The following is a 14,266-nucleotide window of genomic DNA, read 5'->3' as shown; positions in this document are numbered from 1 at the left end:
AACATTTATGATTAATTTATGGTTAGTTTAATAAAAAGCTTATTATATATTTATATGGACCAACATATTTTTTTAAGAATTCTAAGAATGATTGTGGTGATGACATGTGGATACAAAAATATGTTGTAATGCTTCTCTTTTAATATATAGGGGATTAATTCAGTTTTTTCCCACACTACTTATTCTACATTCCAAGTATTATACATTTATACGTATTTTTGTTCTTAACAGGCTATTATTCGTATATGCTTCTTTAGCATTTTTATTCGTCTTTTGTCACTGTCAGCTTACTCTGGAGACACGTGCAATTTCGAATTTTCAAATATATTATTGAGTAACAACGGATACCATTCATTCAGTTTTTTTTTTTGTAAGATACCATAAAATCCAGATTTATAAATACATATCTTATACCTCAATAAAATGCAGGAGTTCACACTACAAAGGTTATAAATATCAATCGTCCCTAGAGGTTTTGGATATTAAGACATTTATTTATTTTTAAATATGGGATATTTCTTCAACTCGTGACAAAAGGGACCTCATAAAAAAACAAAACATTTAATTTTGTCAACTGAATCGGACGGCCGAGGAGGAGTAAACATGGATCCAAAAAAATTCAAACTTGAGAGCTACTTAAGAAATGACGCGTGGCTAGTACGGAAATGGCAGAATGTCGTAATTAATGTGGAACAGAAAGGGCTATTTGGGAGAGTAGGTCTGATAAATCTACAGATCCACACCATTCAGGGACCATCTCTCTCTCTGACGTGTTTCCCCTTCTTCAGTTTCTCTCCTTCATCTCCGGCGACTTTCGAGGAATCGAAGCTCAAGGTCTGCTCTCTCTCTCTCTCTCTCTCTCTCTCTCTCGATTTATCTGCTCTGTATAATCCCTAAATCTAGTGTTGTTGTTATCTAATTTTCTCGATATTTGATGTTTATCGCTTAAGATTCTCCTCCGAAATCTCTGGTTCCTTTTTTTTTTTTTATTAACTCTCCGATCAGTTCCGAGCTTTGGCTTTCTTAGTCCAGCTATTGAGACTTTAGATCATGAATTTGGGAAATGTTTGAAATTTGACGGAACTTTGCGTGTCAATTGGATAATTTAGGGTTTTTGATTCTTAGTTTTTTTTTTGGATTAGCTTCGATTTGGATTGTTTTCCCTGTGAATTGATCGAATAAGAGTGAAAGCTTCAAACTTTACGTTTTAACAGTGATCTCTGTGTTTGTATTAGATTTAGGGAACTATGGACAGCTTCTGGCAATTGGGCGATGAGCTCCGAGGTCAGTCACGAGCATCAGAGGATCACAAATGGTCCACTGTTGCAACCAAGCTCGCTGAGCAGACTAGGATGAAAGGGGAAAGGATGAACAACCTTGATCTCTCTAAGCCCTACTCTGAGTTCAGGCCAGCCGACAAGTTTAGTTTCCAGGACAACAAAAACCTTAACTTCAACATGTTGAACTTGGACGGCAAGTATGTGCAAGGCATGGGCAAGGCTCCGATGCAGAGCAATGTTTACAACAACGTGAACAATGTTTTCCAGAAGAACGATTTCAAGAGTGGAGGCAACATGAAGGTTAACAAGTACATTGGCAATGTTGTTGCTAACAAGGAGATGGGAAACAACAAGCACAATAATAATGATAATGCGAATATGAATGTTGACAAGAGGTTTAAGACTTTGCCTGCCTCGGAGACGCTTCCTAGGAATGAAGTTCTTGGCGGCTACATCTTTGTTTGCAACAATGATACTATGCAGGAGGACTTGAAACGTTGCCTATTTGGTAAATTTTTTTAACATACATGTTCCTTTACAATATGCTTTCTCAATGCATTTCATTTTAAAATCTTTTCATTTTGTCAGGTTTACCTCCGAGGTACAGGGACTCTGTCCGGGCGATAACACCTGGGTTGCCTCTGTTTCTTTACAATTACACCACTCACCAGCTCCATGGTATCTTTGAGGTTTGTTATCATGTTTCTTCTTCTAATATCTCAGATCATAACAATGTCTTTGAAGCTACCATTTACTGAAATTTGATTATCCTTTTATTCTTTGACATGATTCTTTGTGTAGGCAACAACTTTTGGAGGTACTAATATTGATGCAACTGCTTGGGAAGACAAAAAGGTCAAAGGAGAGTCTAGATTTCCGGCTCAGGTGAATTCCGATCACAATAGTTACTTCCTTTAGTCTTCATTTTGATACCAATTCGACTAATTTTGTCTCAAATCATAACAGGTGAGGATCAGAGTGAGGAAAATCTGCAAAGCGTTGGAAGAGGATTCCTTCAGGCCTGTTCTTCACCACTATGATGGTCCAAAATTCCGCCTTGAGCTCTCTGTTCCTGAGGTGCGTTTCCATGGATATAAAGTTTGGTTTTAAGTAGAAAAGAAAACCTTTGCATGTAGTAAGATGTAGATGGAGAGGTGTGAGCTGATTATGTGTTATTTTGTTGCAGACATTGGATCTGCTAGATCTATGCGAACAAGCTGGTTCTGCATAAGCCGATCAACCTTGCAATACCACGTTGCTAGGGGAAGTGATCTGAAATCTATCTCTATATATATGCATATTACCATAAGAGCGTAAGCTTTTGGGAGTTAGCTAAGAGTCGAATTCAAATGTATGGTTTATTAAGAAGTGAGGAGTTGTGTGCGTCTTGAGGCAAGCAAAAGAGTGAAAAAGCTCTGCCGAATAAGCGACTACCCTTGTTCTTGTTGTGTCTAATGTGTGAGTTTGTCTGTGTTTTGTGAGAGATTTGAAACAAAGGATTTATGTAGAGAGAAAGTGAGACTAAGTAACAGAGCCAAACCCCAATGGTATGAGCTACTGTTTGTGTTTGCTTTGTGTAAGGGAAAAACAAATGTTCTAAATGGCAAGTTTAACTTTTAAGCATAAAGCCATTATCTTATGCTGGTCTAAACCAGGTTGGTTCTGCAAGGATCTAGCTGATCTGATCTCATATGGTGCTTCCTAAATCATCATAACTGGTATTTTTCAGGATGGCATTGTTTCATTTGGTTCAAAAAGGAGTTTCTTCTCCGGTTAAGTGTTGGGTACAAGTAGAAACTAGAAACCACCGCACCATAGAGACAAAACCATCAAGGAGCAGATGATCCAATGAAGTTTTGAATTCTGTTCAGCAGCTCTTGCTTCACAGCATCTGGTACTGAAGCTGCACATACACGACGAAGGTCCGTTGAAAACAAACAAAAGTCGAACATTATAATAAGTTAGCGGAGGTTTCCTTGTTCCGGTTTCATCCTAAAAGGGTTTGTATACCTCTGCCTTTGGGAGTGATCACTCGGATTAGCTCATCGACTGTGACATCTTTCCTCCCTTTCTTCTTTACATGCTCCCTGCAAGTAAAAAGAAGTTACAGCTTTCAACCACACCCATTTTCTAGACCAACAAACGAAAAGTTAAATTCCTTTTACGTCACACCAACAACATCTACCAGCTTTGAAGATTGATATATAAATCAAAGAGTTATTTTCAAATGAATAGTCAATTATAAGAGGCTAAGAGCGCCTGCAAGCAACCCTCATCTCATCTTTCCAACCAGACTCCACCAATCTATATCTCACAAGCTCCATCAGATTATCTTTCTCTCCACTCTCCACCAACTACACAATCAACTTCTTCATCAAAAACTCCAAACTAAAAGAGACTTTTTATCGCATCAAAAATCGAGAGAAACCTTGATGTTGATGATTTCTCCAAGCGTGAGCTGGTCCTTCTCGGATGAAGCATCCGTCACGTCTTCATCAGGTACCGGAGACCGATTCACCGAGTACCTCCAGCAAACTCAAGAATAAGAAAGCAGATGACACAACATAATCAAACTAAAGTGCTGTTTATTAAATGGGCCTTTATCAAACTGTTCTATAATTAGGCCCATTAAAGAGAGCCCAGGCATGAAAGAGGTTATTCAACAAACGACGACGTATAGGAAGGAAAATAACGGTCAACGGGAAAACGAAGGCGCGACAAATGCTAACCATTAAAGTACGGTTGTGGTCGGCAAACAGTTTTCGTCTCCGAAACGAAACCGCAGAGACCAAAAAAAAAATATTATTTCTTTATTTATCCTTCTCTTCCGCAAATTAAAGCGGCGTACAATACTACAACAGTAAAGCCTACGGCTAACCTACGCACCTCCGTCGCTTCTTCTCAGCTCCTCTCATGGCTGTGACTGTCTCAGTCTCTGCTCCGATCTTGCCCCTCTGTTTCCATCAGAGCGGCGAACAAAGTAGTCGTTTAGCTTACATACAGCAGAAGAGATTAATTTGTGGTCGTAATTCACGGAGCTCCATCGGTTTCGGCGCGGAGAAGGTGCGTAAGTCGAGGGTTAGGGCTCCGGTTTGCAGAGCCGTGCCTCCTCTCTTGTTCAAAGATCTCGACGCCGATGATTTTCGACATCCTTTGGATAAGCAGGTTACTTGATTTAACCGGTTTAGATTAATTTGAACCAATTTATTCCTATTTGAATCAGTTTAAAATGATTTGAACTTACAATTGAATTGCGTAAACCGGGTTTTAAGAAAATTGTTTCGGTTAAAAACGCATAGGACCCGGTTAAACCGAATTTTTAATAACATTAGTAATTACTATCTTCGGTATGATCGTAATTTGAAAAGCTTTGATTCGATGTTTTGAATTGTAAGTACAGAACACGTTGTTACTAAGAGCCATTCCGGGGTTGAACGAGTTCGGGAAAGCTCTGTTAGGCTCAGCGACGGAACAGATCATGCTTCTTGAGAACATTGGTACTTCTGTTCTTGTCTCCAAGAACCAGGTTGGTACTTTTTTATACTTTTTTTTGTTCTGCCTAGAATGAGACATGATGTTTTTAGTATTTTTTGATGTCTCAGCTCTCTGATCTTCACGGTTTGTTGGTCGAAGCTGCTGAGATTTTGAACATAGAGGCTCCTGATCTCTATGTTCGACAGAGTCCTGTTCCAAACGCGTACACTCTGGCGATAAGTGGTAAAAAGCCTTTCATTGTCGTTCATACCAGCCTCATCGAGCTTCTGACTCGCCAGGAGCTTCAGGTTCATACTCTGCAATTACAAGTTCCATATTTTTTTGCTACTACTAATATTGGCCAATCGCACATATTAGTTAATTTTTTTTTTAATTGTACAAAAAAAAAACTAGGCTGTCTTGGCTCATGAGCTAGGTCATCTGAAGTGTGATCACGGCGTGTGGCTCACCTTTGCAAACATTCTTACTCTTGGGGCTTATACAGTTCCTGGTAGGCCCTTCACTCTTCTGTGTCGGTCTGACGAAATTGTAGTGACTTAAGTTGAGTTCTGTTGTTTGTAGCATTTGGGCAAATGATAGCTCGAACCTTGGAAGAACAGATGCTTCGTTGGCTACGTTCAGCAGAGCTGACTTGTGACCGTGCAGCACTTCTCGTGGCCCAAGATCCAAAGGTACCAGTTTTAAAACAACCAAAAAACTTTTTAAACCAGAATGCTTAAAAATTAGACGAAAAATACCTAGTGATGTTTCTCTTCTTTCTTGTAACCTGTCTCATGTGGCTTCCAAGAGATTGTTGTGTCCGTTCTAATGAAACTAGCTGGAGGATGTCCATCAATCGCTGATCAGCTAAATGTTGATGCGTTTTTAGAACAAGCCCGTTCATATGACAAGGCTTCTTCATCCCCCTTGGGCTGGTACATAAGGTAAAGATAATCTAAAGTATATACAAAAAGTAGCGGTGAAAATTTTAATTTATTGTTACTTGTGGTCATTTCTTGTTTATTTATTTACAGAAATGCTCAGACGAGTCAGTTATCACATCCATTGCCGGTTCTTCGTGCACGCGAGGTTGATGAGTGGTCAAGGAGTCTTGAATACAGGAGTCTCCTGAAACGGGCTAATCGAATAAGCACGTTGGAGAATGTTTAGGTGGTGCAAAACATACAGAAAGGGAAAACAAATATATAGCAAAAGATGTATAGGTAAAGTTACATAGAAATGTTAGTTCAAGTTTTTGCTTTTGTGGATTGTTCAAATGTCTCTCTTTAATGCTTTGACAGGGGACAATACAGAAGGGGCACATAAGAAAAAAGAGACTGGATTCTTAGGGTCTAAACAGGTACTGTTAAAACTCTTGTATTTGTATTTGTATATCTTATTTTTGTGATAGATAACACAAATGTATATTCAAGACAAACAAAAGGATCAGTGATAGTATATATGATAAGATTGTATTAACTCGCCAGTCTCAGTCTTAACGGCTTATACTACCAAACTGATTGTTCCGGTAGGCCTTACATCTTGCAATGTGTCTTTAAAGTCCTGTACCATGATCAAATTTATGAAACAGTGACAGAAACATACGTTTCTTTTAGGTAGAACCACCGACCATGCCGTTACTCTTTACATGCTTGACGTTAAAACGTCCTGCAGTTTTAAAAGCCTACTTACAAAACGGCGTGTAGTTTGTCTTTGAACATTAGAATGGGCCATAATAAGGTAGGATTACTCTGTTTAAACAAGCTTGTTATTTCTTACACACAATCAGTTAAACCACACAGATGCTTATAAGCTTATATTACACAAAATTAAGAACAAACCGGCGTTTACTGAAACACACAAGACGCAAAACGCCGAACAAGAAGGACAATCCACACAACAGTGATTAAGTCTCAGCGTCTGGAGACGCTACAACTTGCTTTATTCAAAAACACACACAAAAACCAAAAGTTACTTTCTGTTTGCTCCAGAGAAAAGACCCTTAAGCAATCATCACACAACAGTTTAAGATAAAATGGCTGAGCTTAACACCACAGCAGCCTTTAGACTCCTCCCAAAGCAGCTTCTCCTCAGGATTAGCGGAGGGACGACACGTGTAAACGGACATCGTCTCTGTCCTGGAAGGTCCCACCGATTCTCCAATCACAAGCAGCTTGTCTCCAAGAGACCTAAACGCAACGCCCCATCCTCCGTTAGACTTAGCTCTCACAGGTACATCCCCAAGCTTCTTCCAGGCGTTTGCGTTTGTATCGTAAACGCGGAGCTCGTTGGCAGACGTTTCCAGCGAGTAAAGATTTTCATTCACCACCGCCAGAAGCGGTGGTGATTGAATAGATGAGAATGACGTATCTTTAAGAATGTCCGGTATAAGTTCCCAAGTGTCTGTACCCTCGTCGTAACGTTCTCCGCAAGTTAGGTTCTTATCGTTTTCATCTTTACCACCGAGGACGTGAAACTTGCCACGCAAGAAACATCCGGAACAGAACTGCCTTCTCTTGTGCATTCCACGGAGACGCGTCCACGTTTTGGTCCCCGAGTCGTACTTCTCGGCTTCATTCACGACTTCCTTAGACGTGTCTCCATACATTTTCAACCCCCCAGCTACAAACGCAACGCTCCCACACGTAGCTGAAGCGAACAAGATCCTCGGCGTGATCATTGCGGGGCCCTTGAACCACTTGCTCGTCTCCAGCTCGTACCGCCACAAAGCGATGCTCTCTCCCTCGTTCCCAGTGACAATCAAATGCGTTCCAGCGCAAAGCGATTCTTTATCTCCAAGGAAGAAGGAGCTGTCGGAAGGTAAAGGAAGCTCCGGAACCTCCTGGTAATTCTCGAAGTTCTTATCGAACATAGTCCATTTCGTGTCGCCGTGGGACCGCATAAAGACAGACGGTTCAACCACGCCGCGGTCACGCCTCACCTTGAAGATTTTACCTTCCTTTAGTAAACGCGAGAAACGCTTGTTAAGTAACTTAAGTTTCCAATACTCGAAACGCGGGAGGCGTGCGAGTATCTCGACCTCTAGCTCGTAAGGAAGCTGAGGAACGTTTAGTGAATAATCTGCATCCTGAGGTCTGAATCCTACCACCTCTCCTGTGTCTTCTTCATCCATATCCAAACAAGGATCTGCGTTTAGATCCGGAATCTTGTATTCACGGATCCGTACCTTCCTTGGTCTGGACCTGCTCGAGCTTGCCCGAATACGACCGGTGTGGTCTTGTCCTAACGTCAACATTTCTTGGTAATAATCCATCCCTTCTGCTACTACGTACGCCTTTGACATTCCCTCTCTATAAAATTTTTTAAAAAAAAACTCAATCAAACAGTGCAAACTGAATCAAATTATAAAAGTGATTACCAAGTTTTACTCGTTTTGTATAGAAAAAAAAAAGAAGATTCACACTATTATAGTTGGAAGAGCAAAAATAAAACAGGCAAACGATTCAATCTTGGACTAAATAGATCTAGCAATCTTGATTTGTAACTTAAGTAGTTGAAAACATTACTGATTCTAACAAGAAACTAAACAGATTTGACTAAATCAAGACGGTGAAGTGGAGACTGAAACTGGTCAACGGTCTACAAGAGAAAACTAGTAGAGAGTGTGTGTGTGTATGTGTATGTACATCACTATAGTAATATACCTGAAGAAAACTAGGTCAAAAGTCAAAGAAGAGAAATCAAGAAACTTACAGGGGAAGACAAACCCTAGAAAATATGTTAGTAAGCTCTCTTCTCTTTCCTTCTGCTTCTTCTTCTTCTTGTTAATCTTCTTCATCTGTAAATAAGAAAATTATAAACGAAAAATACAAAAAGAGATGACGAGGGACTGAATATAAAAATACAATTAAAATAAATTTTATGAAAAGTAAAAATGTATAATAATCAGAACCTTTTTGCAAAGAGAGGAAGGTAATCCACCCTCAGTTGCAGGGAAAATTCAAGCTTGATTTAGAATATGCCAGAAGAAAATACTAATTTTTAAAAATATTGGAGCAGTAAAGGCAGTGACTTATTATTATTTTTTCTGCAATAAGCGAGCAACGACAAAACCATACACGACTCATATTCAAGAAATCGCCGGTAAAAACTCGAAAAAGGCAAAAAGCTATGTTTATGATATTATATATCGTGAAGTGTGTGTATGCGTGTCTGACTGTGTGCGAGAGAGTGAGAATATGCTTATAGAAAAAGGAAAGAAAATAGTTTTTCAAATGGGCTAATTTGCGTACTAGCCATAAATGGAGACTAAATTTAACAAGTAGCTTTGATTTTGACGTTATTTAGTGTCAGACATTTCATACACAAACTAACCGGTTTTGCCCCTCACCTTAACAAGTAGCCAGTTAAAAGTGATGGTACGTAAGCTTTGTGTGTCGTGACGAGAACCACATATCAAACACACAAAAAAAAAATTCACAAGAACAAAGGGGAAATGTTCTTACAGTTTACATTTTTAACAGTAAATAATTTGAACTTCTATGTTGACATCGAAGTATGTACTGCTTACCCAGCCTGAACCCGATACCAACATAAACTAAACTGAAAAAACAGTATTCCAGTCCATCTGTATAGTATAAAAATGAATAAAGTCATTCTATACGGAATAGCCGACATATTCTATTCCATATTACAAAAGTTGTTTAGGATACCAACTCCATCTCAGCCCCTAAGAAATAAACCAAAATTCCACACCACCCCCAACCCAAAAATACTAAATCCTAAACCCTTATCACCAAAATAGTATAGAATTTCAACCCCAGCTACAACCCCTAAATACTAAACATATCCCTACTCTAATTCCTAGATACTAAACCTTATCTCAGTCTCACCCCACCCATAAATATAAAACCCTAAACTTTAATCAGTAAACCTTAAACCCAAATGTAAACAATAAACCCAAATATAAACCTAAAACCTAAATAAAACGGAACATAATAAATAACATGGTACATATTGATAAAATTATGAATTGTCTATGATTGCATGGAAAAGGTTAAACCCTAAACCCCAACCATATGCCCTCACCTTCAAAATACTAAACCCTAAGATCTAATCACTAAATCATTATCCAAATATAAACCCTAAACTCTAATGAGTAAACCCTAAACCCAAATAGAAATGAACAAAATAAATAACATAGTATGTTTATGAATTGTCTGTGATTGCATGGAAAAATTAAAACCCTAAACCCTAATCATACCCCTCACCTTCTAAATAATAAACCCTAAGCTCTAATCAGTATATCCTTATCCAAATATAAGCCCTAAACTTTAATCAGTAAACCTAGACCCAAATATAAACCATAAACCCAAATGGAATGGAACATAATATAATAGTATAGTAACAGAATACATTACATAATATGAATAAAATAAACATAATACGTATTGTTTTACATTTCTATTCTATATACATAAAATAAAAGATAATACAATAAACAAAATCTGTTATCTTCTCCGATCAAATATGACAAAATATAAGTGTATTTGACGAAATCAGTGGATAAACCGTATTGGAGAGAAAAAAAATTATACTTGATACAATATATGGAATGGAAGAACACACGTTCATAGAAATTAGGGGAAGAAGAACAACTGCAGCAGAAACGAATACGGTGGTGGCGGTGAGATTATTGATTGTGATGATGGAGCCGATTATATAGATGGAAGTGATCGCCACTGCACAAGTCTTGTCGCTCACCACACGAGTCTACGAAGCTCTATTATTCGGCACAACCATCAACAAAGACAATTTCATCAACAATCCCAAAAATTTGAGAAGAGACAGATTTATCTTCCTCCCAAAATTAAATTATTTGCAGAGGATGAGTGGATATCAAGGAGGCACAAGTTATTTTTGCAAGAAATAATTAATAATGTAAATTGTTATTATTTTGCAGGTTGAACCGGTTGCTTACGAGGGTAAAAAGGCATTATTACATAAAAGACACGAGACATATTGGTATAATAGGTCAATTGGTTAGTGTGCAAATTATACTTTTTTTCATGTCTATAGGTTCCAATTTCCCTTTTCAAATCCAAGAAGAAGATAAGACAAAAATTATTTAAAGTTCATCTTGCAAACTAAAGCTTTCTTAAATCAGAAAATGGCAAAAGGGAAGCTTTAATATCATGAAAACATAAAAATTTAGTTGGCATATCTACTGGAATATTCCACACTACTAGTATACTAGCATCCAGTTGTGATCTATTCATATTTTTCCTTTTTACATAAATATGTGTGTTTATCATTTATATTGTAGTCATTTACGTTAACTATATGGTGATATTTAATAAAACATACGCGCATCTTATTTAGAAAATAGCATCTATTAGTCTTTTGTAACTAGAAATAATATCATCATTCATCTACTCTGCTATAAGTTTACTAATCCATAATCCAAGAAATATAGACTATGTCTACGTACGTTGAATAAGATTTAAATGTGTGTTTTAAGTATTTTTCTTAACCCACACGCACTGATTAGTTATGTTTCATTGAAGAAAACGAGTTTACAAAATTAGTGTGGACATTTAGCAAATGATTTTTACTAATACCACCATGATCACCGCCGTATTATCCTTTCGGCCCAAGCTTACCTATGCTAGCGTGTCACTTGTATAAAAAAATGTCTTTTAACATTTTCGGTCTCTACTCTTTAACATTAAATAACGTTACCTAATCAATAGATTAATCCACGTCTTATGTGTTGGGTCTCCACTATTTTTAAGTGGAGAGGCTTTTTCTTGGTCCGTCTCAAGCTCATGTTACTATTGTATACACCATGGTATCAAAACAAAAACAATCAATTAATCTCCCTTCCTCTCTACCTTTTGATATGTTTCTTATTGGTTCAGTGACTTCAATCAATCCGAGATAGAAGTTCTAAACTATTAAAGACTGTAGTTGAGAAACACTAGAAAAAAACATTATAAGAAATCATGATATATATATAGACCGATTGTTCAAAACTAATAATATTTGGTTTCTCTTATATGTTAAAAAAATCTCTAGCAAAGAGAGAAATTAAAAATAAAAATCAAGTCTAGACAAAAGAATAAAATAGTGATGAAATGGTTTCAACTGAAAACTTAATCATGCTCTACGAATATTGTAATCACCTCATTACCGCTTATAACGCACAACCATCAATATATATGTTAGCTACAATTAGCTAGCTAGTGTTGACCGCATGTATAAAACTTAGTCTTCTTATATGAGTTAGGTAAACTTTATAACTACTCCGCTTGCCATTCAAGGTAAGGAAAGCTCTAAAAAGACAGCAAGAACCCTGGAAATATAGGGAGGTCTTCGGATATATCAAGATTTGTGGAGAGAAGAAGATAATCTCTCTAAATAATTCCCTCAAGAATCATAAAAACACACAATTCATACAGCATTAATACTGAGACAAGGCCAAAGGGATAAGTAATTCACCAAATATTTGTAGGAAACTCTCCTACCCTATGTTTGCTGGCAAGTTCATAGATATGAGGTTCTCATACGACAAACAAATTGAACCGTGTATGAGATCTGAGAATTTGACCCAAACAATGAACATACAAAAGTCTCATATATTACCAGAGAACTAAAATAGGGTTAGGATGTCAAACATGGGTCTAGTCATACCCACAAATATCGATATAGCCTGCAAATGCCGACTAAAATACATGGAAAATACAAGTAAAGTATACAAAGAAGTACAAAATATAGTAATAAATATACAAGTACTGGTAGAATAGTATAAGCAATATATACAAAATAAATCTTGAATGATTACGTGATTAAGCCGTTTGATTTTTTTTAACAGAATTTAGTTAACACACCACATAAAAGTTCATAGAATGGTGAGCGTTAGCCGTAGAAAAAAATTAGATATGGTAGTAGAATAACAATGGACACACTGATGCTTTAATTATATTTGAAATAGTTGGTCCAATGGTCCTTCTATTTGTTTAAATAACTGTACTGCTCATACATAACATACAAATAGAAATATTTTTTTCTAATAGAAAAATAGTCTTTGTCCAACTATCTTTTTCTAAGACAGCCCAATCTTGTAGATTTGAAAGATAGAGAATTGTGGTCCTATATATACCAAATAGAGAACGATCATCCATGGACAAATGCACTATGTATATATTATTTTACATAACCATGATTTTCTGAATCATTATACATACACAATTTAATATGAAAATTTGGATATAAGTAATAACTAATAACTAATAACTAATCCTCAAAGTTAGTCCACTAGAGAAATTAAATGTTAAAACTTAAAAGTAAGGTATCACCAAACACAAACGCCATACGTCGTACTCGGTGCAGGTGCGGCAACAGATTGTGTTGATTCTGATAACATTTGATGTTGGTAGACGCTAATCAGTTTTAATGAGATATTAGTCGGATTGGAATTTTGCGAATATACATAAGGTTCATCAAGCATGTCTACTAAGAGAAAAACTAGAGAAATTCAAATCAAGAAAGTGAATTACTAATCTAACGTTAAAGGAATCAAGCATCGCGTTGTTCTAACGTTACAATGAACAGTTTTTTTTAACTTATAAGATTTCCTTTACACTTTAAACAACTACATAATTAAATGATTTAAAACTTGAGCGGAGTTCAATTTGGACACTCACTCGATGTGGCTTTCTATGGTTTTTTCTTCTAGAATAATGTATTTGAAAAGTATATTGATTAACGAATTTCCACATTTATATCATACACTAAGAAAAACTTATACATACTTTTATGTGAAGATTCATGTGAGATCGACAACTGCCCGATCGGCCAATCTTAAGGCTTCTTTCGTTGCATCAAATCTTAATTTTTTAAATCATGTACATTTCTATTATATTAAGGAACCAAAAGTACCTTTATGTCACCTTATATAATATTTATTCCCAAAGTATACAATTCCTTTTGATTTAATAAAGAGAAAATTCACGTAGACAGTCACCACCATTATCGCTTCCCATAGGAACTATTTTATTTAAGATAGAGCAGACATTGAAACATTAAAATAATAATCCCCAAAAAAATATTGACACTGTAACTAAACCTATCAATAAAATAAGATAAACAAAAAACAAACAAATTAATCCAGTAATGGGCTTGAGTTTGTGTTGTGGTTTATCATCATTATTTACTTATTTTGTTTCAGGCGTCCTCAAGGATGGTTCAAGAAACTAGAGACGAAGCAGCAGCAAGTAGCAACCAAGAGTAAGAAAAAGGATGGAGAAGAAAATAACTGGGAGATGCCTGATGGACATGTACCTTCTTGGACACGGTTTCAGTAAATAGGTCCCCATCCTTTTTTGGTTTAGGGCCAAAACTTTAGGTAGCGTTGCTTTAGGGGGGGCGACATTTCGGTTTCTTTGTTGGGTTTCGTGGGCTGTAGTAAATCCCATGACTATCTGTTGCGTGACTCTCTCAATGGGCTCTCAGATCATAAGCCTACTTTTGAACCAAAACATGTTAAGGTA

At 36.9% G+C, this 14,266-nt stretch overlaps 4 protein-coding genes across 5 annotated transcripts; 2 read left to right on the top strand and 2 right to left on the bottom strand.

Annotated features, from left to right (window-relative positions):
• The first annotated feature begins 634 nt into the window (after positions 1-634).
• LOC106414870 (B2 protein-like) lies at positions 635-2,907 on the top strand. The gene is made up of 6 exons (XM_048735393.1): positions 635-834; positions 1,236-1,788; positions 1,869-1,969; positions 2,082-2,165; positions 2,247-2,357; positions 2,467-2,907. Exons 2-6 carry the CDS (start codon positions 1,248-1,250, stop codon positions 2,509-2,511), a joined length of 882 nt encoding a protein of 293 aa, XP_048591350.1. The 5' UTR covers positions 635-834; positions 1,236-1,247; the 3' UTR covers positions 2,512-2,907.
• On the bottom strand, positions 2,723-4,195 carry LOC106412487 (transcription and mRNA export factor ENY2-like). The gene is made up of 5 exons (XM_048781686.1): positions 4,159-4,195; positions 3,709-3,815; positions 3,540-3,634; positions 3,291-3,367; positions 2,723-3,183 (listed from the first exon to the last, which is right to left on the bottom strand). The coding sequence occupies exons 1-5, from the start codon at positions 4,193-4,195 to the stop codon at positions 3,110-3,112; spliced, it is 390 nt and encodes a 129-aa protein (XP_048637643.1). The 3' UTR covers positions 2,723-3,109.
• On the top strand, positions 3,885-6,240 carry LOC106349283 (protease HtpX-like). 2 transcript variants are annotated; one of them, XM_013789226.3, is made up of 8 exons: positions 3,885-4,445; positions 4,681-4,806; positions 4,883-5,062; positions 5,169-5,265; positions 5,337-5,446; positions 5,565-5,698; positions 5,789-5,977; positions 6,056-6,240. In XM_013789226.3, exons 1-7 carry the CDS (start codon positions 4,194-4,196, stop codon positions 5,922-5,924), a joined length of 1,035 nt encoding a protein of 344 aa, XP_013644680.2. In that variant the 5' UTR covers positions 3,885-4,193; the 3' UTR covers positions 5,925-5,977; positions 6,056-6,240. The 2 variants fall into 2 exon arrangements, with proteins under 2 accessions (XP_013644680.2, XP_022543615.2); XM_022687894.2 differs by lacking the exon at positions 6,056-6,240 and having other exon boundaries at positions 5,563-5,698; positions 5,789-5,952.
• Positions 6,241-6,539: 299 nt separating this feature from the next.
• LOC106349282 (F-box/kelch-repeat protein At3g27150-like) lies at positions 6,540-8,983 on the bottom strand. The gene is made up of 3 exons (XM_013789225.3): positions 8,668-8,983; positions 8,469-8,553; positions 6,540-8,065 (listed from the first exon to the last, which is right to left on the bottom strand). The coding sequence occupies exon 3, from the start codon at positions 8,056-8,058 to the stop codon at positions 6,757-6,759; it is 1,302 nt and encodes a 433-aa protein (XP_013644679.2). The 5' UTR covers positions 8,059-8,065; positions 8,469-8,553; positions 8,668-8,983; the 3' UTR covers positions 6,540-6,756.
• Between the last annotated feature and the right edge of the window lie 5,283 nt (positions 8,984-14,266).

The sequence above is a fragment of the Brassica napus genome, chromosome A6 (genome assembly GCF_020379485.1).
Source record: "Brassica napus cultivar Da-Ae chromosome A6, Da-Ae, whole genome shotgun sequence".
In the NCBI taxonomy this organism is placed as follows: Eukaryota; Viridiplantae; Streptophyta; class Magnoliopsida; order Brassicales; family Brassicaceae; genus Brassica; species Brassica napus.
This window is presented reverse-complemented; position numbering and strand designations above follow the sequence as displayed.